This window comes from Macrobrachium rosenbergii, chromosome 12 (genome assembly GCF_040412425.1).
Source record: "Macrobrachium rosenbergii isolate ZJJX-2024 chromosome 12, ASM4041242v1, whole genome shotgun sequence".
In the NCBI taxonomy this organism is placed as follows: Eukaryota; Metazoa; Arthropoda; class Malacostraca; order Decapoda; family Palaemonidae; genus Macrobrachium; species Macrobrachium rosenbergii.
Window position 1 is genome coordinate 64,349,602 of NC_089752.1, and position 24,665 is coordinate 64,374,266.

General features: G+C 38.6%; 1 protein-coding gene across 1 annotated transcript in view; it reads left to right on the top strand.

Moving 5' to 3' along the window:
- The window catches only part of RPA3 (Replication protein A3), a 66,146-nt gene extending 43,314 nt beyond the window's left edge, over window positions 1-22,832 (top strand). Inside the window, exon 4 of the mRNA XM_067112274.1 lies at window positions 22,427-22,832. Coding sequence (XP_066968375.1) covers window positions 22,427-22,497 — 71 coding nt within the window. The 3' untranslated portion in view covers window positions 22,498-22,832. The remainder of the gene's footprint in view (window positions 1-22,426) is intronic.
- The last annotated feature ends 1,833 nt before the right edge of the window (window positions 22,833-24,665 follow it).

Here is a 24,665-nt window from a genome sequence, read left to right on the forward strand (position 1 = left end):
AACGTCGTAAGCCGGATCCGTCGTAACCTGGGGACTGCCTGTGTATACAGTATACACACACACACACACACACGTAAAAGGTATTAGATTAATAGTCTGGTGCAAATTATTAACCTTAGTAGTACAGCCTATCAAGTATTCTTATCTAATATACAGTACTTAGCCTGATTTATCAAACTTAGTAATATAGTTTTCCCACAACAAGCAAAAGAGTCTTAACACTATTTTTCAGTCTTAATAGTAGTCGTAATATTACACATCCAATTTTTTCAGTTGATTATTCCACCTATTTTAACTAAGTTACTTTGAGCTCTTCTATTAAGTTTCTTTGCTGTGTTACTATTTCCTGACGTGACTACAGGCAGGGTGGGTGAATGCATACTTGAAAGATAAATCTTTGTTGGGTCTACTTTGTATTTTCCAGCATTGATTTAGTAAACAACTTCACTGTCAACCTGATTCACACACTGATTCATCTCAAATGTTTTTTATTTCCTTGGAATTCATATACAACAATCCCTTGAAAATGTTTATTATTATCAGTTCCTACCTGGAACTTGAATAAATCAAACTCTATGTTCATGCAACTGAATTATAGATAATAATTGCTGCGAAGCAGATCAAGCATTTAGTGAAGGTCTTCTTTCCTGTCACTGCTTAATTACCCAGGATTCTTCACCATTGAAGCCAGTGGAAATTTATTACAGTGAAGGGGAGCTCCTCGCTCTACACTAACCCACTCAAGCAAACTGCAAGTAAAAAAAAAAGAAAAGATAACATGAATAATCAGTCATACACTAACATCCACACAAAAAATAAATATAATAAAAAACAAATAACCACAATGGTTTAAAAAATACAAGCTGCTTCTCACAAACCCAATTTTCCATACTTCCACCGCAGCAATATAGCAGGGGTCAACTGTATTTGGAGAAAGAGAACCCAAGCTTTCTCCTTCAATTAGAGCACTTTCGTAAGTTTTCTTGTACCCTGGTGCACAAAGCTCCCTTTAAGTCTGCCGGGGCTTGTCTTATGGCACATAAACCTCCCTTTAAGCCTTCCGGCGTTTGTCTTCTGGTTTTTTATGAAGTCGCAGAGCATCACCTTTTATGATGCAGGCGCTTAATCAGTGCTGAAACCTTCTTCAGTCAAAGATTTGGTTTTCTTTATCTCGTTCCTATGAAGAGACAATCTTGAGACTGACAAGTGCTTTGGACATGCTGAAACGGAGTATCTGTTTAGATTGTTGAAGTTTTTGTCTTTTATTGAATTTTTGCTCAGTTTAATAGCTTCTTCTCTACATAAGCTTGGAGAGGTTGAGGCGCCAGCTTAGTAAGTTTGTGGAGCCAGCTTAGGAAGTTTGTAGAGCCAGCTTTAAGTGTTTTTGGCACCAGAAGGAGTTTAGCGAGGAAGAGTGTTAGTTTTTAACTTGCGCAGTCAAGCCCGTTTCTGATGCTTCAGGCTAATGTTCTCATACTTAAGCTAACTCGGTTTCGAAGAAGTGAGAACACTTATGCTCCTATCTGTAGTAAAGGCTTACGCTGCACAGGATATGGTTGCTGTTCTGGTTTCTCCTATGGGTCGCCTTCTAAGTCTGACTGTCTTGAGGGCAATAAAGGAGGATATACAGTATTGGTACAAGTCGTATTTTGTACCTTTTGGAGAACAGTTCAGTCCTCAGATTCTGGTAGATGGCCATTTGCAGGCCTCCTGGCATGCTTGGAGAGACTTAGAAACAGAACCACTTGGAGAGACTTGAAACAGAACCTTTAGTGGTAGAGGCACTGAAAGAGAGTTATGTTTCCTTTTAGGTTCCCTTTCTCTGGTTTGGTCTCATATAGCTATTCCATTGTGTCTTCTCCAGCAGAAGTATCTCATTCTTTAGTAGGAGGTTGTAAATTCAAGAGAATGCAATGGAGCAGGTGTCAGTAATTCACTGGGATTTTACCTATGACTTTTTCCTAGCTCCATAAGCAACCAGAGATTGGATCCCATAGTTGGATGTATTGAAACTGAACAACTTTATGTCTGTCCCCATGCTTTTTGGTTTTTCCAGCATGGATTTAATGACTTTCCAGAAGAACTATTGGATTTTTTAGGAGACATTTTTCTCATAATACCACTACATCCTCAGTCACACAAGTTCCTTCACAGTGCATTTACAGAGAGGGTATTGCTGTTCAAGGTGCTTTGTTTTGGCTAATGTACAGTGCCTCTGCAAATATTCTCAAGGAATGTGTTGCCCATAGGCAGATGGTGTCAACTTTTAGGAGCAAGAATTCTTTTCTATCGAGTCAACTGGTTCAAGTTTGCTAACAGTCGACAGTATTCCAAAGGCCAAGGATCTATTGCTTCACCGGGTTCAGTCTCTGTGCATTATGATTTTCAGTTGACTTCCCTAACTCCTTCTCAGTACATTATTATCTGGTGAAGTGGGGATACTTGCAGTTTGCAGGCTTGCCCGACAGAAGACAACTAGGCACTTACTTCTCAGAATTTTAGCCCTTGAGGAAACTTCCTACATGGCAAGGGCTTTCTTTGTTAGGAAACATGACCTCATATGAGAATTTGTCAGAATAATCATGAACAGTTACAATACAATCTCAGCATAAGAGATTACAAAGTACAGCTAACATTCATTAAACTTGTATCATTGTCACCAGGTTCTGTAGGGGGGATAGTGAAACCTATGTCCAGGTTTTGTCTTTTTCTTCTGTCTTGTAACACAAAGCAAAGAATTTTGACAAGTGTCATTACACTGACTTACAACACACCATAGAATGGTCAACACTACACCCGCTAAAGCTTACAAGATGTCAGGGTGGTGGAAAGACCATCAAAGATCCGTAGTAGGTTTATCCCTGGTTAGAAACTAAACACCATAGAATGGTCAACACTACACTCGCTAAAGCTTACAAGATGTCAGGGTGGTGGAAAGACCATCAAAGATCCCTATTAGGTTTATCCCTGATTAGAAACTAAGTCATAGCAAAAATATTGCTTCTTTGAGTGAAATGAAGATAATGATATTGGTTCGATAGTTCATTCTGTGGAAGGACAATGTGTTTAGCGATTGAGGATTCAAGAACAAAACTACTTACGGAGTGGCCATTACATCATCAAGTTCGACAGTTGCTGTGGGATTAGAGTAGTGCTCAATTGTGGACTTATTACCTTGCAGACGGATGTGTTTCTTTAAGTTTGGCCTGATCCAGACTCAGAGACCTTTCCCCTTTATCTACTCTAAGGAAGTATTGAGCAGATTTCAAGTATAAGAATTGCTCAGTGACTCCTGTAGAGCCCTAGTAGCCTCAGAGCAAATGATTGTCAGACTTTCTTGCTCTCTTGGTAGGTGTCTCTCTTGTTCTTCCGTTAAGGAGAAATCAACTCAAACTGCCGAATTCCATGTGCTTCCACTAAGTTCTGCATCTCACACTTAACTGCTTGGAGGTGCTCGACCGTCTCCTCCCAATAAGGGGATTTTTGAAGGCATCATGGGTTCTGTCCCTAATCAAGTGGAAAACGACTGTGGACCTGTATCAGAAGCAGCAGTGTGTGTGTTGATCAGGGTGCTGTCCAAGAGGAATTTTCGGTACCTGTACCCCTGTAGACCTCAAAGTTTCTCTGCTTTCTTAGATGTAGTAAGAGGTTTTAAACTGTCTACTTTCAAGGTTATCTTTCCATGCTCTCCTTAGTATTGCATCATGTGCAGTTAGATCTGGCTGATGATCAGCACCTTAAGGTGTTGAGATTGAGGCCCCTACAACTCAATATTAATGTCTCTCTCTTTAATTTAGATGCAGGTCTTTTTTAGCGTCTGTAATGAGTTCCATTGAAGTATTTACTATGAACACTAATTTAGCACTATCAGTAATTTAAAAGAGTAAATTTAGTGCAAGCACTCTCCGTAAGGCTGTTGTAAAGGGAATGCCATTTATCTTTTTGCCTTAGGGCTGAGAATGATGTTAAGGCTAAGTTTCTCCAAGAGCTGTAAGAATTCCAATTGAAAGTCTTTGGTGGGAAAGAAGAGAAAACACTTCTTTGTCCTGCTGGGGCAATTAAAACTTACATAGATAGGTTAAGCCTGGAAGAGGCAAAGTTATCCCTTTGTTTTTTGATTTTAGAAAACCTAGATTGTCTTTGTCAAAGGTTGAGCCTGGAGGAGGCAAAGTTAACCTTTTGATTTGTAGTTTTAGAAAACTTAGAATATCTTTGTCAAGGGTTAAGCCTGGAGGAGGCAAAATTAACCTTTTGTTTTGTGATTTTAGAAAACCTAGATTGCCTTTTTCAAATGTTAAGCCTGGAAGAGGCAAAGTTAACCTTTTGTTTTGTTGTTTTAGAAACCTAGACCGTCTCTTTGTCAAAGAACACAAGGCCCTCTGTGACATTTTTGATTAGGCTAGTGCATGAGAACTAGCTCCATACCTTTTATCTTTGTTGAGGGTAAACATTCATAATGTAAGAGTTGTTACAACTTCATTTAGTTTTATGACAATTTGTTGCTTGAGGATGGGATTAATGCGGCTCAGTAGAAATGCAAGTTGTTTTTTTCCACTCACTACCTTAAGTATGCAGAATCATGTATGTAAACAGTAGAGCCCTTAGTCCACTACTAGTAGCGGGTAAAATCTTTTCCTGAACCAAAGAAAGAGCAATCACTTAGGCTTTTTGTTTTAAATCCCAGGTTTCAGTATTTTGGGAAGCACGAAGATACATATAGCCTATTGTATAGGAGCATACCAGTATATCATAAAGGTACTTTTTGTGATACGTTGGAGAGTAAACCTTCTTCATAATAATCCAAGACTTTATTGGTATAAGTCAAATATACAGTAGAGCCATGAACGTAAGCTAATGCTCCAAAATCCAAAGGAATACTGCCGTTTAGGTTTAACAGTAAGGTTTAACTTTATGTAAGATAATTATAACAGCTATTTACATAAATAAATAGTTAGGTAGTAAAGGATGCTAAACAATTATATCTTAAACTGCTTAACGAGCAACAACTCGTTACATCTCCCCTTCTTCCAAAAGAAGTTTGCATGTACAGTAAAATAGTTTAATAATCAATAAAATAAATATGTATAAATACAAATGCTGAAAACAGTCATTAATATACAAATAAACTTTAATATACAGTCACTCAAAAATGTTCTGCAACATGTTCCAGAAGTTTTCGTTCACCTAACAGTAATTTGTTCTTTTGATATTTACAAGGAAATGTAATTTTCCTATTCGACTTTGGTTATTAATCATACGGTTAACAATATAAAAAAGAATGGTGAGCGAAAAATTCATATTGCGAAAAACGACGAAACATTTTGAAAAATTTCACTTCAGATGATTGGGCAAAAGAGTCAAAGAAGAAACTATATTTCGAATCCAGATAAAAGCTTATTGACTAATAAAATAATATTGAATAATCATCAATGAAATTATATATAAATAAAGAAAGAATTCAACCATTATTGTTGTCAAAAACAAAAAAGAAAAAATCTCGTAATGTCGTATGCTATCGTCTGACTCCACATTCGGGCAGGAAAGTTAAACTAAACTGTCTCGTCACTTGCACCGATAAGATGGGCAACGGACTCAGCCGAACCACAATCATTAGCTTGCATAAGACTAATGTCTCTATTGTAGATACTGCTCGGCAGCTTAGCATAAATAAAACAACCATGTATAGAGGAATAAAACAACAGAGAGAACGAGGAAATATGATAAATTCATTGTAAAAAGTGGAGGATGATCACTGAAAGAGCTCCGCCTAACCCCCCTGACAAGCCGGTGTTGCCATGAGAGAACATTACGCTTTCCCTTCAAGTTGCTGCTCAAACCATCCGTAACAGGCTACATGAGACCAAGATATTATTTCATCATACTCCTGCCGAGAAACGCTTCATATCAGCGAAACACAAAGAATAGAGGCAAGGGTTTGCGTTATAACATAATCCAGTGGCCGATGATTTCTGTAAGAATCATCTTTTGCGATGAGGAGCAGACATTCTCCACTGATGAGCTTGGTAGTCTTCTTCACTGCTGGCGTTTAGCATTAACTAAATTAATGTTGAACTTCTTGCTAATTTTAATTCTTTAGAAACTTAGATAATAAGAAATACAAAAATAGGCGTTATATATTCGGTTAACTTCATATGAGGCATCAAAATGATAGGCCTAAGTAGCAGTGAAAGAAATGAGAAATTATACATGATAACGGCATTTTATATATATGTGTGTGTGTGTGTGTGTGTGTGTGTGTGTGTGTGTGTGTGTGTGCGCTCTCGCCAGCGCGATTATATTCTGTGTATTACAAAAACAGACGTGAAATCTGTTAGTCTAGTTCAGTATATTTTATATTAAGTTTCACTAGTTCACAATATACATAGGATTAGTCATTCAAAAATTTGATTAACCTGTTAAGCGTCCCCCCCGGATGAGCTCGCCGCTAACGTACCATCACGCTTTTTCTTGCAATTAGCGGTCATATCACTGATGATAGTTTTTCAAAGTTAATATTGATTTTTATGCTTATAATTCGTACTGTAGTTAAGAGTAGGAATTTTATTAAATGATAGGATAAAAAACTATTACTACTACTATTATTTTATTTCATAAGACTACAAAATACTGAATGAAAAGTGTTGTACATGTGTTGTACATACATGCACTATTATTCTTTTGTATGCCAATCTCTAAAGCAGGGGGCTACACACAATCCATCTATGTACTCGTGATTGTGGAGACAAATGTTCTACATTCTCATCTAGAAACTGATTTGCAAATCTGTTTGTTTCTTTCACGAGGTAATCAATGATTTCATCATCAAATTATTTCTCAAAAATTCTAATGGATTCTCTTTATCCTCAACTGAAAATTTCACGCTGGGATCAGCAACAAAAGTAAAGGGATATCTCTCTCTCTCTCTCTCTCTCTCTCTCTCTCTCTCTCTCTCTCTCTCTCTCTCTCTCTCTCTCTGAGTCCAGTCACTCGGCAATGAGAAGTCATCTTCACTTCCGCTATTGGAAGCAAAGTTTGTTTCTTCAATATCCTCATCATGGAGGATTCAGAACTAGAGCTCTCATCATCAAATATGTCTTCAGTATCAGACACCTCATCTAGGATTTGATTTATCTCACCTGAAGACATACGGCTCCTCTTTGTGACATTCACTGAGAACGACGTCAAAGCCGTGTTGTCTCTGAAAACGCCCGAAGCGTACTGAAAAAAAAATAGTCATCTAGGCATCAAGCGACCAACTGAAAAGAGTTGCCAGGGAGGAAATAAGTCATCAATTACAGCTTACGTGTTCTGAGAGTGTTACCAGATGATGTTTCAACATTTTCCATACAAGTAAACGTATTATTACGGTGCTGACAGCTTGAAAAGCAGAGTTAAAGTCTTGAACGTAATATCCCGTTGAAGGCGCTACCGAGTAGATCGCAGTAAACGTATTATTACGTGGGTGACGCTTAACAGGTTAATAATAATGTGCAAGCAAATCTTTACAAAAGTCGTATTTGTTGATGGTAATAAGACTAATAGTTCAACTTATAACAGTCGTAGGCCTTTGTCTACAAAGTTCACACATATGAAGGAGATAAAACAACGATAGTGATGGCAGTTGGAGATGAAAATATTAAAATATAAGAACAGCGATGACCTCTGAAGTATTATAGTGACATCATTTTATTAAGTAAAAGTATGACAACAGTAAGCAGTATCAGAAAAAGCCCTGTTTAAGGGAAACTGCAGGTAATTTCTCGGACCCACCACTATAGTGTTCAGTTGTTTCACGCGCTTACAGCTGAGTAGCCAGATGTCGCTATTATAAGCTGTTGTCCGAAAACTTTTGAAGTATGTTGCAAAACTTTTTTGAGTGATTGTACATGTACTATCAATAATCATCTATGCCATAACGTTTAGGTTTACTCTTGAAGCGTGTTGAACGTCTATTTTGGATTTCAGGCTCGGATGTCTTAAGAACATCGTCCTCCAAATAGGCTTCTTTAACGACAAGTGGCTCACAGGCATCTTCGCTTCTCAGCTCAGGTTTACTCCTTTCTTTCTGTTGTGGACTGCAGCTCCGTATCAAACTCTGCTCTTGTAAGATCTGTTCCAGATCATTATCGTCCAATTGCTCATCAGTATCAACCTCAGTGTTCTCCAAGTCATCCGAACATCTCTCTCCTGTAGCAAATAACTGCCGTCGATTTCTTCTATACTCTCTATTTCCCACCTTGACTTTGTAAGATCTAGGAGCGACTTCTCCCTGCAAAGCGCAGGAGTCCATATCTTACTACCTGGTAGTCTGAGGCGTACCACCCTCCCCGGGTATAGGCTTCAATGCACGTGTCCCTCTGTCATAGTAATGGGCCTGCTTGTCCTTTTTCCAAGATAACTAAAGAATCTTGCTGTGTAGGATATCTAGGCTTTAGTAATGACGACATGCAGGGCATGATAGTTTTACAACGTCTACCCATAAGTCTTTGGGCTGGGCTAGTCAACATGCCTTCTGTTGCCGTTTTATTCCAATTAAGTAAAGCCAAAAACTCTGATTCTCCTGTCAGTTTACACTTTGTGAACATTTTCTTTACTATTTTCACGGCATTCTCAGCCTTTCCATTTGATTGTGCATACCTTGGACTAGAAGTAATGTGTTCAAAAGACCACGTCTTTGCAAAAGAACGGAATTCTGGTGTGATAAACTGTGGCCCATTATCTGTTACTAACTGGTCCGGTATTCCATGACGAGAAAATATAATTTGTAGTTCTCTAACGATGGCAGTAGATGTCGTATTATTTACTCTTGATTCTTCAAGAAAACTGCTAAAATAATCAGCTACTATAAGGAGTATCCGATTATCAATATAACATAGATCAGCTCCTACTTTTGACCATGGACGAAGGGCAAACTCATGACTTTTCATCGGTTCTTTAGGAGGAAGGTCTCTAATTGACAAACAAGCATCACACTGTTGAACCAATGCTTTCAGATCCGAGGACATTCCTGGCCAGAACAGAGCTTCTCTCATCCTTCTTAGACAACCCTCCACTCCAATGTGTCCTTGATGTGCAATGTCCAACATCTGTTTCCTGAGACTCTTAGGAACAATTAAACGATTTCCTTTGAACACTAAACCATCTTCAGTATGCAGTTCATCTCTATAATTATAAAAAGCTCTAGCACACTCAGGAGCTTTATTTCTAGCATCTGGCCATCCTTCTCTGATCATTTTTGCAACTGCTTGAAGATTACTGTCACTTCCACTGTGAGCTTTTATTTCTTGCAATCTGTCATCTGTGATCATCAAGGTATCTCCGATCAGTGTTGTAGCCTCATTTTTTACAGTTTCAAGGTAATTTACAAATACAGAATTTTCAGAGCAATTAGGCAAGAACGCACGGCTTAATGTGTCAGCAATGTACATGTGTTTTCCTTTGACGTACTTAACCTCCAAAGCATAATACTGCAGATGTAGCAACATCCTCTGAAGCCTAGCTGGGGCTGCTGCTAACGGTTTCTTGAAAATTAACTCCAGTGGTTGGTGGTCAGAATGCACCGTGACCTTGTCCCGTCCATATACATAATGGTGAAACCTTTCACATGCAAAAACAATAGCTAGACATTCCTTTTCAATTTGTGCATAACGCTGCTCTGCCTCTGACAAACTTCTGGATGCAAAAGCCACGGGCTGGCCATTCTGCAAAAGGGCTGCTCCAACTCCATACTGGGATGCATCACACTGAATAGTAACCTCTGAAATTAAACTATAATAACGTAGAACAGGTGTTTTACTGGCTGCCTCTTTAACAGCTTTGAAAGCTTTTTCTTGAACATCCTGCCACACAAATTCAGAGTTCTTGTGCAGAAGATCCCTCAGAGGAGAGGTCAGTTCAGCTAATTTAGGCAGAAATTTAGCTAGGTATTGCACCATTCCAAGAAATCTTCGCACCCCTGCAACATCTTTAGGTGCTGGCATCTCCACTAAAGCTTTCACTTTCTCAGGTCCTGGTTTTAATCCTTTGTCTGTTGCTACATGACCCATAAATGAAACTTCAGTTTGTCTCAGTTGGAGTTTATCAGTTCCCAGTACCACGTTTCGCTCTTCACAGCGCCTGATAAAGGACTGAAGATTTCTATCATGATCATTTGTAGCCTCTATGTCAGTAGCTCCTTTTCCATACACCAAAAAGTCGTCTGCAATTACCTCAATTCCCTCAAGTCCCTCAATCAGCTGATGCATACAACGCTGAAAAACTTCCGGTGCCGAGCATATTCCCAAATGGCATTCTCAGCCAGCTGTAACGTCCAAATGGAGTATTAAAAGTTGTTAGTACGAGCTCTCCTCCTCCAAAGGCACATGCCAAAAACCGTGTTTCACATCCAAGACTGTGAACACACGAGCTCCTGCAAGACGAAAGGCAATGTCTTCCAGTGTTGGTAATTGATAGTGCTCACGAAGCACTGCCTTATTTAGATCCCTTGGATCAATGCAAATTGTATTTCTTTATTTTTTTAGGTATTATTAATAAGGAGGAGACCCCTCCGTTGGTTGCTGTACCTTAGCAATTATGTTTCCACTTTCAAGCTTATCTAGTTCCTTTTGCAGGGACGGAACGCTGCTGCCGCAGGTACCCTTCTAGGAGCATGCTGCACTGGGTTAACAGACTTATTAACTCTGATTTTATAACTGTAATCAAGCTTACCGGCAACACCTCTGAAAACTTGTGGATGCCGCTCAATCAAGTTCCTTTGTAATAGCAGAAGAGCAGGCTGAATTGACGTGCAAGGCTTTGTCACATATAGGATTAATCTGGTCATTATCCTTTATTTCCAGAATATTAAGCGCCACACATGCTTGATAACCCAAAATTGAATGAAATCGCTGACCCTGCAATAACTCACACTTCAAATTAATGGTACGAACTCCCGCCAAACACGAATACACACACTGCCAAAGGAACAATGCCTTTTGCCCATAAACATACAATGTGGTTGAAGACGGCCCTACCTCCTTCAACTCTGAGTCACCAGTTGCAGCTTGGTACACATGGAGTGGCAGTACATTACAATCTGCTCCGCGGTCTATCTGGAATCTTATGTAGCGCAGTGGACTAACTTTAAGTGTAACAGTTTGTTCCTTAGTCATCTTGATACTAGCTACCGTTTTCACTGTGAATATACATGACGAGTCGTTTTCTTCCAAATCAGCCTCCCTCATGCTATTAAGCGATTTCAAATTCGTTTGTTGCACCATTAATGCAGGACATTTAAGCTTAAAGTGATTAAGTTTTTTGCAATTTATGCACCACTTATCCCAAGCTGGACAAACTTCCTTTACTTTCCTGTGACTTTTACCACAGAACCTACAATCAGTAATCCAGTCCGTTTTTTCCAGTTTGCGATGAACATCCGTCACTGGCTTCATTCTTCCAACTGGATCCTTCAGCTTTGTAGATACAGTAATAACCTTGCTTTCTAATACTCTGTTGATCTCCTCTTGCTGTGCTATAGATACCTCGCTAACTTGACAAATCTCTAAGGTTCTCTCCAAAGTTAGATTTCTTTCCCGAAGAAGACGATCTCTGACCTTATCATCCGAAATGCCAAACATAATCCTGTCTCTTAATATTTCTTCTTGTGTTATATTCGCAAAATCACAACCCAACGCTATATGACGCAGAGCCGTTACATACTGATCAAAAGATTCTCCATCCATCTGTGCCCGAATATTGAAATGGTAACGTTCAAATGCAGTGTTTTTGCTTGGGTGAAAATATTTTTCAAATGCTGCCAGCACTGCATTCTGATCTTTCCGATCTTCATCAGAAAGTTGAAATGTGCTGAAAACTTTATGAGCCTCAGGCCCGATAACTGTAAGTAACACAGAAACTTGCACTTCGGGAGTCTTTTTACTTAACTCTGTTGCGACAGCATAGCACTTCCACCTTTCTGCTGCATTCCTATCATCCACATTGAAACTGGCGGGTGGCGGAAGACTGTGAAACGAAGACATCCTGGTATTTCTGCACGTATGGGTCCATTAAAATACCGCTGCCACCATGTGATACGTTGGAGAGTAAACCTTCTTCATAATAATCCAAGACTTTATTGGTATAAGTCAAATATACAGTAGAGCCATGAACGTAAGCTAATGCTCCAAACTCCAAAGGAATACTGCCCTTTAGGTTTAACAGTAAGGTTTAACTTTATGTAAGATAATTATCATAACAGCTATTTACATAAATAAATAGTTAGGTAGTAAAGGATGCTAAACAATTATATCTTAAACTGCTTAACGAGCAACAACTCGTTACACTTTTTTTAGAAGTTGTCGTTTTATAGGGCTTCTGGACTCAGGCACAGGGGTCCTCTCGTGCCACTTCGTGTTTCGTTCTGGCTAAATTGAAGCAGTTTTCTCTGCAAGGCTGCTCTTTGCTGCACAGATATGAGAACCATGATCTTTGAATGGAATCCAACTTCTGATGGCAGTAAGAGCCAGAAAAGATTCCAGATCAGATAAGAATGTTTCAGGTTTCAATTGGCTGAGCGGATTTTGTCTAGCTGCACTACCCACCATCCTCTTCTCAATGTGCGAATCAGCTGTCTTTAACAGTAGGTAAGATTGATCCCAAATAATATAAATTTTCATAATAAAATTTATTATTTGGACGCTTACCTACTGTTGAAGTAGACCTCACCCAGCCTCCCCACAACGTAGTGGGCTGTCAAGGAAAATTCTGACAATAGCTGAAACATTTAAAACACACCTAGTGGAGAACAGGTGTACTAGACAGTCATCTAGTGGCTCGCCTGTTGCCGCAAGGATATAAGCTATCTTTAACAGTAGGTAGCTCTTCGTTGGGTAAGTCGGTAGAGCTGTGGACTGACACTCACTAGGCCGGAGTTCGATTCCCCGGCCAGCTGATGAAGAGTTAGAGGAATTTATTTCTGGTGATAAAAATTCATTGCTCTCTATAATGTGGTTCGGATTCCACAATAAGCTGTAGGTCCCATTGCTAAGTAACCAATTGGTTCTTAGCCACGTAAAATAAGTCTAATCCTTCGGGCCAGCCCTAGGAGAACTGTTAATCAGCTCAGTGGTCTGGTAAAACTAAGGTATACTTAAACTTTTTTAACAGTAGGTAAGTATTCAAATAATAAATTTTTTATGAAACTATATATTACAGTGTTTGAGTAGTGTGAGTATCTTCCATATGGCTCCAGAGAAGGCGGACTGGTATTGTAGAGGATTTCACAGGTAATGGTCGTGGATTATGTTGAACAATGAATAATTTTTTTTTTTTTCCACTCTATTTTATTTGGTATTTTATATGAAATGACAGGATTTAGTCTTAATTGGCAGCTACAGCCTTTGGAATGCAGCCCTTGAATTCTGGAGGCCAAATGTCAAGTAATTGAAAGAATATGTTCCAAAAGACTTGCTGATTGCCATTTTCAAGATATCATTTTGGTGTACTGGAACTTGGAAGTACTCCTTCTTTAGGTTGAACTTAAGAGACAATTACTGCCAAGTGGAAGGTGGATGTGATGTCCTCCATGTTGGGAAGTAGTTTGTGGTGAGTGTAGCGTCCTTTAGCCTCTGCAGGGGTGCCATGATCCATCGGGTTTCTTGACCGTGTGGAGTGGTGAGCCCCAGGGATTGGAGGTCCTCTGGCAAAGGCCCATCTGTTCCATCTCTCTGGAGGCCTTTTAGCAGCAAGTAGTTTCTTCACTGGCAGGCAGGAGAACTTGAAGTGGATCTTACTGTTTGGCAAGTACCCTGAGAGTGTGTTGAAATTCTGGCTAGATGTTGGGAATTCCTGCAGGAGGTGGCTTAGGTCAGTAAGTATACCTTAGTTTTACCAGACCACTGAGCTGATTAACAGCTCTCCTAGGGCTGGCCCGAAGGATTAGACTTATTTTACGTGGCTAAGAACCAATTGGTTACTTAGCAACGGGACCTACAGCTTATTGTGGAATCCGAACCACATTATAGCGAGAAATGAATTTCTATCACCAGAAATACATTCCTCTAACTCTTCATCTGCCGGCCGCGGGAATTGAACTCCGGTCCATCGAGCGACAGTCTGAAGCTCAACCGGTTCGGCTAACAAAGGGCTGCTTAGGTCAGTAGTCCCTACCAATGAGATAAGTATCTCTTTGGGCCCCATGGAAAGATATGCCATTTAGAAGGTAGATACTGTATGTGTATAAGCAGCCATAGTGCCTAAGGAAGTCAGCACCAAGTAGGGTTGTTTGGATGTCAGTAACAGTAAGTTTCCACCCATATATCCTTCCCGTCAGATTAAAAACAAGGTTTCAGTAGCTGTAGGACCCTTTCGGGCTACCGTTGGCAGCCACAAGTTGCAGTTGGGTGTCTAAGGCGGTCAATTTTTGACACTAGTATTATCAAACTGAAGGGTCAGTGTTTCCCTGAAACTTCTTGTTTGAGGTGCTGTCAGCAAAGTAAAATCTGGCAAATTGGGCATCTAGAGGGATTTAAGCTCATCCCAGGATACCCTGACTCATGTCTTCCAGTGGCGTGTTAAGATCCAAGGCCCGTCTCGTGGAACAGGCATCTAGAGGGATTCAAGCTCATCCCAGTACACCCTGCCTGACATGTCCCCCTGTGATGTATTGAGATCAAGGGCTCATATGATGCAGGTAAGAGGTGATAAAAAAAAATCTGTGATTGAGTTGGTGGAGTTTTTCATAGGTGATTCTTTCCCCATGTGTGTCCAGCCAGTGCACAGTGCAGGCAAAGAGAGTGTCTGGGATTGCTGTGAGGGCATAGTCTGCCTTCTTCATTGAACTCACGACATGTTGGAGGTGGGAATGTATCTTTGCTCTCCGGAGCCAGACAGAAAACTTGTTATTCCTCATGTTTATTCTGTTTTCTTTGTCTTTTTTGAGTGGTGAACCCTTTGTAACCTGTGCCCCACTGCCACACTGAATTAGCCAGTAAGGTTGGCAGGTAATCATAACCCTTAAACGCCTACCGGACGTATCATACGTCGACTAAAATTGTCTGTTGGGTGCCAAGTGGACGCATCAGCACGTCGACTACAAAAAATTTCAACCTTCGGTCAACTTTGACTCTACGAAATGGTTGAAAAACGCAATTGTAAGCTAAAACTCTTACATTCTAGTAATATTCAATCATGTACCTTCATTTTGCAACAAATTGGAAGTCTCTAGCACAATATTTCGATTTATGGTGAATTTTTGAAAAAACTTTTTTCTTATGCCCGCGCAGTAACTCTGCCGAAAATTTCAGAAATTCTTTCGTCATTTTGTCGTAATTTTTGCACTGTTCTATATTAGCTGTTACATAAAGTTTTATATATGAAAATGTGCGCAATTTCATGTAAAATACAGCAAAATACAACCCATGGTTGCAGCTTTTATCAGTTTGGAAATATTTTCATATAAACCACGATAACTGCCAAAATTTCAACCTTCGGTCAACTTTGACTCGACCGAAATGGTCAAAAAACGTATTTGTAAGCTAAAACTCTTACATTCTAGTAATATTCAATCATTTACCTTCATTTTGCAACCAATTGGAAGTCTCTAGCACAATATTTTGATTTATGGTGAATTTAAAAAAAAAAACTTTTTCTTTACGTCCGCGCCAGAAATTCTTTCGTCACGTTGTCGTAATGTTTGCACCGTTTTATATTAGTTGTTACATAAAGTTTTATATATGGAAATGTGTGCAATTTCATGTAAAATACAACAGAAAATAACTCATGGTTGTAGCTTTTATCAGTTTTGAAATATTTTCATATAAATCACGATAACTGCCAAAATTTCAACCTTCAGTCAACTTTAACTCGACCGAAATGGTAAAAAAAGGCAATTATAAGCTAAAACTCTTACATTCTAGTAATATTCAATCATGTACCTTCATTTTGCAACAAACTGGAAGTCTCCAGCACAATATTTCGATTTATGGTGAATTTCTGAAAAAAAAAACTTTTTCCGCACGTCTGGCGTAACTCGGCCGAACATCTCAGAAATTCTTTAAATCACGTTGTCGTAATGTTTGCATCGTTTTACATTAGTCGTTACATAAACTTTTATATATGAAAATGTGCGCAATTTCATGTAGAATACAACAGAAAATAGCTCATGGTTGTAGCTTTTATCAGTTTTGAAATATTTTCACATAAATCACGATAACTGCCAGAATTTCAACCTTCAGTCAACTTTAACTCGACCGAAATGGTAAAAAAACGCAATTGTAAGCTAAAATTCTTACATTCTAGTAATATTCAATCGTTTACCTTCATTTTGCAATAAATTGGAAGTCTCTAGCACAATATTTCGATTTATGGTGAATTTTTTAAAACATTTTCCTTACGTCTCTTGTGGTAACTTGGCGAACAACTCAGAAATTCTTTCGTCACGTTGTCGTAATATTTGCACCGTTTTATATTAGTCGTTACATAAAGTTTTATATATGAAAATGTGCGCAATTTCATGTACAATACAACAGAAAATAACTCATGGTTGTAGCTTTTATCAGTTTTGAAATATTTTCATATAAATCACGATAAATAGAAAAAATTCGACTTTCGGTCAACTTTAACTCGACCAAAATGGTCGAAAACTGCAATTGTAAGCTAAAACACTTACAATCTAGTAATATTCAATCAATTAGCTTCATTTTTCAACAAACGAGAAGTCTCTAGCACAATATTTCGATTTATGGTGAATTTTTGAAAAAAAACATTTTTTTACGTCCGAGTGTTATGAATTCATGCATCATTTTGTGATAATATTTTCTCTTGTGTTGCTTTGATCGTTTTACAATTTTTTATATACCAAAATCATCGCAATTTAGTGTACAATACAAAGAAAAACAAAATAACCCGTTAGCTTTAACCGTTTTGCTCACAGCGCGATTTGTATAAAATTATATATGAAACATTTTTTTTTGCGCTGTCATATATTTCAATATTTATATATGATAATGATATTTTTTTCATTTCTGATGGTTGCATACTAAACTTCAGGCAATGACAAAAAAAGGAGCCAAAAATGAACTCTTAATCTTAAAAACTAAGCATGCTGTGATTTTTTGACAAAAACTTTTTTTCAGCTTCGGCGCTAACTCACCGAATGCCGCCAGCATACGGGAGACATTTTTGTAAATAGAAGCTCGGCGTTTAAGGGATAAAGCATCCTCTCAGTCACGTGCTTGTACATCACTGGCAGCACCTAAACCACATGGGGTCTGCTGAGACACCACTTTCCATCTGCATGCTGTATGAAAAACAGATCTAATTTTGACAACACATTTTTTCACTCGGCTTCCTGTGTTGGATGACTTATCTTTACATTGGTGTCCATTTTTTAATTTTTTTGTATCAGCCACAGTGATCACTCCGTTATATGTATGTTGTAGGCAGTGGTCAGATTTGCTGCCTGAACCTGGAGATGGTGAGTTGGATGCCCTAAACCCCCTGGTAATTTTAAGCCTGTCCAGTGATATATAGTCATCATTGCTGTGAGAGAGTAATTTAAAGGCTTTGTTCCGCCTCTTGATGACTTGAGGATGGTGGGGATAGGCAAAGCTTGGGGCATCATTTCTGATGAAGACAAAAAGCATGTGATCAGTTGGTTTAGAATCAAAGGTAGCCTTTCCAATTTTTTGTTTATGTGACTAACATAGCCGATAGAAAAGAATTTGCTTGGTATACAGAATGGTTTTCTAAACCTCATTTTTGCCAGATGGGTGTTTATTTATTCTTTTGGTGCCTGGCAAAGGCTGAAAAGGATCCAAGGTAGTTGAATCTTCCACTCAGAGCTCTTGCACTTGGTGGTGAGTCCTAACTTGAGGGATCAGTGGGTTCTTTCTGCTATGTGTTGGCAGCTGGATTGCATTCTCTGCGCAGTTATTGTAGTCTGTCCTAGGTCCAGAAGACAGCAATTAGTGGTGTCTGCAAGCAACCTGTAACGCCCCAGAAACTTGCACTGAGTAGAGGCATCTGGCCATTGGGGATTATGAACCCCCACTTGTATTTTCTTCCCATTAGATGGAAGGTAAGGATCCAATGGTTGCACAGTGCTATGGGGCAGTTGTTGGCAGCCACCAGGTGAAGCTGGGTGTTTGCCAGTTATTGGTGTAGGTAGTTTTAATTGTAATGTATCTGTATCCACCAAGAAAGTCTTGCTGAAGTTGCAATCAACTATGTGTAGCAGCTTCTGATTTTTCTGTGAATGGCATCTTTTCTCCATCTGCATTCAGGAGTGCATTTCTTGGCCATTTTCCTGAATTTATAGTGGTGAAAACATGGTATGGATGGCTTGGGATGCCTCTGTGATTGGGTTTTGCACTGCTGCCTTTTCCCAGTGTGGGCTTCTCTGGCTTTTTGAATTGCATAGGAATTATGCTGTAAGGCCTCAGAGGCCTCCTGCAACCTGTCTGCTTTTCTCTGTAGGTCCGCCATGGGCGCACCTTTTTCACTGGGAAGGATAGTGCAGATGTTGGTAGGAAGTCCGCAGACAAATTTCCCTGGCAAGGTTGACCTTCCATGGCTTTCTGGTAGCATGAGAGACTGGAGTTTGTCCAAGAAGACCTTGCTAATATTGTATGTGTGTGTGTGTGTTGTTTTTTTCTCTCTCTCTCTCTCTCTCTCTCTCTCTCTCTCTCTCTCTCTCTCTCTCTCTCTCTCTCTTTTTTTTTTTTTTTTTTTTTTTTTGGAGGGGTGCATATGATGGGTTTACTGAGAGGTGTAGAGCAAGAGCAATAGACCACATGAACAGCTTTGGGGTAGTAAAATAAAACAATCACTTCTTAAGCTATAGATTTATTTACCCCTAGTTTTACACACAGTTTTTCATACCCCTAGTTTTACACACAGTTTTTCATACATACAGTATAGGTTAACTTCCAATTCCTGTACAACACTTTACTGAACAAACCTACCTATAGGTGATCCACCAAGGCCGTTCAAAAAGGGGGTCCCCAGTGCCCTTGCACTGTTGACATGTTTCCGTTTCTCGAAGGACCTCCTGGATTGTGGATAACCTTTCCTTCAACCTTGACCTCTTTTAATCCACCGTGGTATTACCTTATTTTCCTTTCTTATAAACAAGTTTTCAAAGATAACGCTTCTTTTGGAAATGATAAGTTATCATCATACATGAAGGCATGTCAGAAAAAATTAAATCGGATTTAAATAATAACTAATTCCAGTTAATTCTCTCTCTCTCTCTCTCTCTCTCTCTCTCTCTCTCTCTCTCTCTCTCTCTCTCTCTCTCTCTCTCTTTTAAGGAATGAAAATTATAAGTTGTGTAAATTAATTCTGGACTTTTTTTTTAATATTGTTTACATCATTTTCATTAATTCCAAGGCTTGTTGGTATTCTTTTTAAAAATTAACAAGTTTTTTTGCTTTTATTGTATTTTACATATTGCCCAGGCTCATCATGACTGCTTGACTGTAAAGTACAGAGGTCCTATAATGACAAGGATTGACCCAGAGCTACTGACCCAAAACTATAATCATTTTCTCCACCATCCCCTGATAGTAAACGCAGATTTGGCAACGCAAAGAAAGCGTTGTCAGGTTGTCTTAAAATTTCCATATGCTGTTTTTCTCAGTAATTAACTGCAATATAGCCATGAAGTATAATTCGATAAGTTTCTATAAATAAAGTTTTCTTTTAAAGAATCACAAGGAATTTTGTAATTGCTGATACGCATTATGAGGAAAGTACCATTGACATTGCTGCTTCACCCTCTTTTGACCAAGTATGCTCTTCGGACTATAACTAGTAACTAAGCTACCTGAATACCTAATCAGTCAACAGCCCATTCCAGTCTTAACCCTCTTATTTCAGCTCCTATTGATTTCAGATACCACTGGTAAATTAGCAATATAAAATGTGCATCAAAAGTGCATTCAGATAAGAGAAAGCTGTATATATACCACCATTGCAAGCGCTTGAGGCAATCTTTAGTTTTGAAAAGGCGCTTTGTCCATTACCAGTAAAACTTGGCTTGCAAGACAGATGTAGCTACCATCAGCATTCATGCACACAGCATTTGTATGGTGGCTTTAAGTTCCATCAAGTTGTTCATTTTCTCAATACAATCCCATCCACTGCATACTTTACCACTTCCTGTGAAGCACTGTCTACAGTAAGTTAATATTGAAAACAAATGTTGCAAAACCAGGCTACAATAAGTTTCATCACAATCCATGGCACTTTACTGCAGTCTCTCTTAAATAGCTTACAATATTTGCTGCCCTAAGCTCTGGTGCTTTATCCGAGTGAAGTAGGCATGTACTTGAGTACCAAGTTTCTATTAATCTCTCTTAGGTCAAACCCTCTCACCACATTAGACTTGAGATGAGAAAGGTTCCCCGTTAGTCTTAAAATAAGGGAGAACAATGATTAACACGAAAAAAAGGCATATGAAAAATAATGAAGTTTTAAAATATAATAAGGTATTCATAAATACAAAGTGGCCAATATATAGCACTTACATGTTTCCCCCATTGGCTTATTTATGAAATAAAACTAATATATCATGAGCGGGTGCTAGCAAGGAGAACTCTTTCAATGAGGTTTTTGTAGGTGATCCTCTCCCCCATACATGTCCAGTCAGTGCGCTATGCAGGGAAAGAGCCTCAATGATATCTCCTGCTATTTTGATGTACTCAGGGCATGCCAGAACCAGAACTATATCTCCACCCTCCAGAGCCAGATAGATGGTTCATGTGTCAAGAAAGGGGGTACAGGGAAACTTACCACATTCACTTAGCACTTTGTTGGGCAACATCTTGCGTATACTGTTATGGGATGGTTCCTTAGTGGTTTGGCCATACAGTAAACCCCCTGTATTCGTGTTCTCATGGTTCACGGACTCACACATTCGCGGGTTTCTTTGTGGAACATATCTAGCCATTATTCGCGGAAAATTTGCCCATTTGCAGTATTTTTCACTGAGCAATATTCACTAATTACTGTATTTTCATATAATTTTCGTGAATAAATGCACTTTTTGTGATAAAACTATTAAAATACTCAGGTATAAGCATTTTTACAGGGTTTTTCTTGTGTTTAAACTATCAAAATGGGCAGTTCTAAGTGTTTTTAGAGGGGTTTTAAGTATTCACTGATTTTAGCTATTCACGGGGGGGTTGTGGTACGCATCCCCCGCGAATACTGTATATAGTCCCTTAATCACTATGGTTTAGTGCAGGAACACTTTTGAGGGAGATCTAGCCAGGTTGAGAGCTGTATTTAGACCATTAGAGGCAATATTTCTAGTAAACATGGCTATATTCAGTCTGTTAGTTACCAGAAGTTTAGTGAGTGTACCCTGCTTTTTGTATACTTATTTGGAGGACAATCTAGGGAAAGCAAGCCAGATCTTAACACCATAATCCATCCATCAGTAGCTGGCTGGTTAGTTGGCAAGCCAGATCTTAACACCATAATCCTTCCATCAGTAGCTGGCTGGTTAGTTGGGCAAGGCTGGGAGCCTTTTTTGTCAGGTCACTCCAGGGGTTCGCGAGCGTAAGGGTGGGTCATCATAGAAAGCCCAAAGTACGTTTGATTTATTGTCAACATTTTATCAGCTTTTGTTACAGCGTATGTATGGGTAAACCTGTTTGGGTGATACACAAGCATGTGGTCAGGAGGGTTTGTTTTTGCCTGCCAACTTTTCCATCCAAATCCAGGGTGGCAGCAGAGTGTGGGCTGTACAGTATTAAGGAGTTTCTCTCTTCCAGCCCCAAATGTTCCCTGTATACCTGCAAAATTTAAATTGTAAAGTTTTTGTACTAGGAGCATCTCCCTGTCAGCTCCTCTGGTTGGTTCACACCTCAATTACAAAGTGTGAAGCAACCTAGCAAAAGGAAGCTGTCTCCAGCATTGAAGACAGAGTCGCTTATCTTAAGCATGTTATCAGCCCTTGTGAAACTACGTCTTTTGGACCGTTTAGCACAAGTCCCCATAGGGGAGTAAGTGCTGTCAATGTACCTCATGTGGTGCACTATAGACATTACTTTCGCTTCTTTGCAGCGTCCCTTCGACCCTTAGCTGCAACCCCTTTTATTCCTCTTACTGTACCTCCATTCATATTCTCTTTCTTCATCTTACTTTCCACCCTCTTCTAACAGTTGTTTCATAGTGCAACACAAGGTTTTCTTCCTGTTACCTCTTTAAAACCTTTTTACTCTCAATTTCTCTTTAAGCGCCTAATGACATAATCCAAGTGCGTGCTTGGCCTTTGGCCTAAATTTTATATTCCATTCCATTCCACTTAGGCATAAGTAACATAGGTTTGTATTTTTGGGATTAAAAGCATTAATGAAAAATTGAATGTTTGCTTGCACAGTGATGTGTTAAAAAAGAGTATGAAACGTGAACAAAAATTTATCCTTTTCATTACTTTCAGATATGGAAGCATATGATCAAGCCATCAAGCTCATTCATTCTGTAAATCCCAATCCTTGGAAGTTTGATTAATGTGTTGAATTATATCAACATCATTTTTTTTGCAAATGTGTATATTTTTTATATCATTAGAGTAGATATTTCCTTGTTGATCTTTAGGTTCCCCTAGCATAAGCCATAACTGGGAATTACTTCAGAAATACTTTTGGATTACGTTAGAAATGGTTTTTAATTTGAGTATTTTCTGCTATATATTTCCCCCGTCTTAAGTTTAAGAAAAAATATTTAGGTTGCATAATCATTCATTAACCTGCAAAAACAATGGCCAGCATACTTCTGTTAAAGTCTTTCTTTTTTCCACAGCAATTGATTAGAATAAATACCAAATAAAATTATAAGATTATTCACATAGAAGATTTAATTTTAACTTCCTCAAGTAAGTACTTTGGAAATCTGTCTAGTTTAAGATTATTCACATATGGAAATCTGTCTGGCTCCGGGGTTTAAGGCCATGTATAGTAGACATCCCTGAGAGCCAGCGTCTTGAATGTTGAAAAACTACCTGAGAACAGTTCAATAAGACTCCAGGAACAGCTGAGAATGCATGCCTAATGTGGCTATTTTTGTCCAAGTTTTGCCCGTGGATAATGTAGACACCTGTAGCCCCTCCTGTTGAATCAATGGACAGGTTCATCTGAGGACAAAGAACTGTAGATGACAAGTGAGAAAATGGGAAAACCACCTGTACTTTCAGGCACCACTTACCTGCTGAAGATTGAAAATTCAGCTTTTGTTGTTCATTCCAAATGAACTGGAATTTTGGGTTAAATTGATAGCTATGATTCATAAATATCAAGGAAAACTAGCATCAGTACCTTTGTGTACTAACTACAATGTATCATTAATTTTTTAATTAATCCTCTGCTTTGTCTCTTACATGGCTTTCTATTCTGTACAAGCTAGCCACTCAGCTTAGTGCAGTATCTGTTCAAAATTATTTGTGTTTTGAAGATGTTGGTTTGCTATCTCAAAAATATTTGAAGCTCTGCAGAACCAGTATTGCAAAGTTTTTGTACAGTGAATGATATAATTGTTCCATTACTTCTTGGAAGCTACTATAACAGTTGATATGTTATGGATTCTCACTTTACAGTTTGCTACTGATGTTTTCATTGGTATTGTACAGTACTGAAAAGATCATAGTGCAGGTGAGGAAGTGGTAATTAGTGGTAGTAGTAGATATAGAGACATGGTAGATATGGTTGTGGCAGAATGCTAACTTCTAGAAGGCCACAATGGGAGCTTGGGAGGAAAGTGTAGAATACGTGAATGGGGCCCATACAAATTACTGTATTCCATTGGTTCATGGGAGCATGCTTAGCAAGCTGATAGCTTTTTTTGGTTATGTTCCATATGAATTTGCACACAAACAGTAATAAGTATTAAAGGATAGAGCAACCAAAGCTGTGTGTATATCATGACCAATAGTATCAACTACACAGAAGAGGATATGTCTGCAAACTTTCTGAATGTGTGTGCTTAAGTAATATAGGTTAAGCAAAAGAACTAAAATGAAACATTACATATTGCTTGAGCTACAAAAAGTGGAACATGTTTGAGAAAATGAAAGCAGACAAGTAAATAATGAAAATGTGGGTAATATGCACACAGATCACTTATCTTATCAGACTCACATACTTTTAGTTGCTACATTACTCTGATGATTTTTTTGCTAGGCTACCATTTTAGGTATAATAATATAATTTTAGGTAAATCTCCAATATTGAATATTAAGTTTAAAGTACAGGTTAGTACATGCTAGGAATTAATGGAATTTCTGTTAGCTGCAAGGTATCATGAAAATGCTCAAGTGCTGCCTGTACTATACAGTGTTTTAACGTATCAGAAGGCCAGTTAAGTGCTATTATTATACAGTGTTTTAACGTATCAGAAGGCCAGTTGAGTGCTATTATTTATCTCTCTACTCTTTCAGACTCATTTGTAAATCACATCAAAAACCTCTGATAGTTTGTTCTATGTAGCTGGCTGTAATGAATCTTGACGACCGAGTTCACTGGTATGCTAACGTGTGTATTTATTTGGCATTTTCTTGAATATAATTTAAAAATCTAGGTCAAGTTTGCTTTTGTGTTCAGTGAAGTGTACCATTGTTCCTCCCCACAGAAATTGATTGATACTGTAATAAATGTTATCTTTACGATAGTCATTGGTTTTATGGA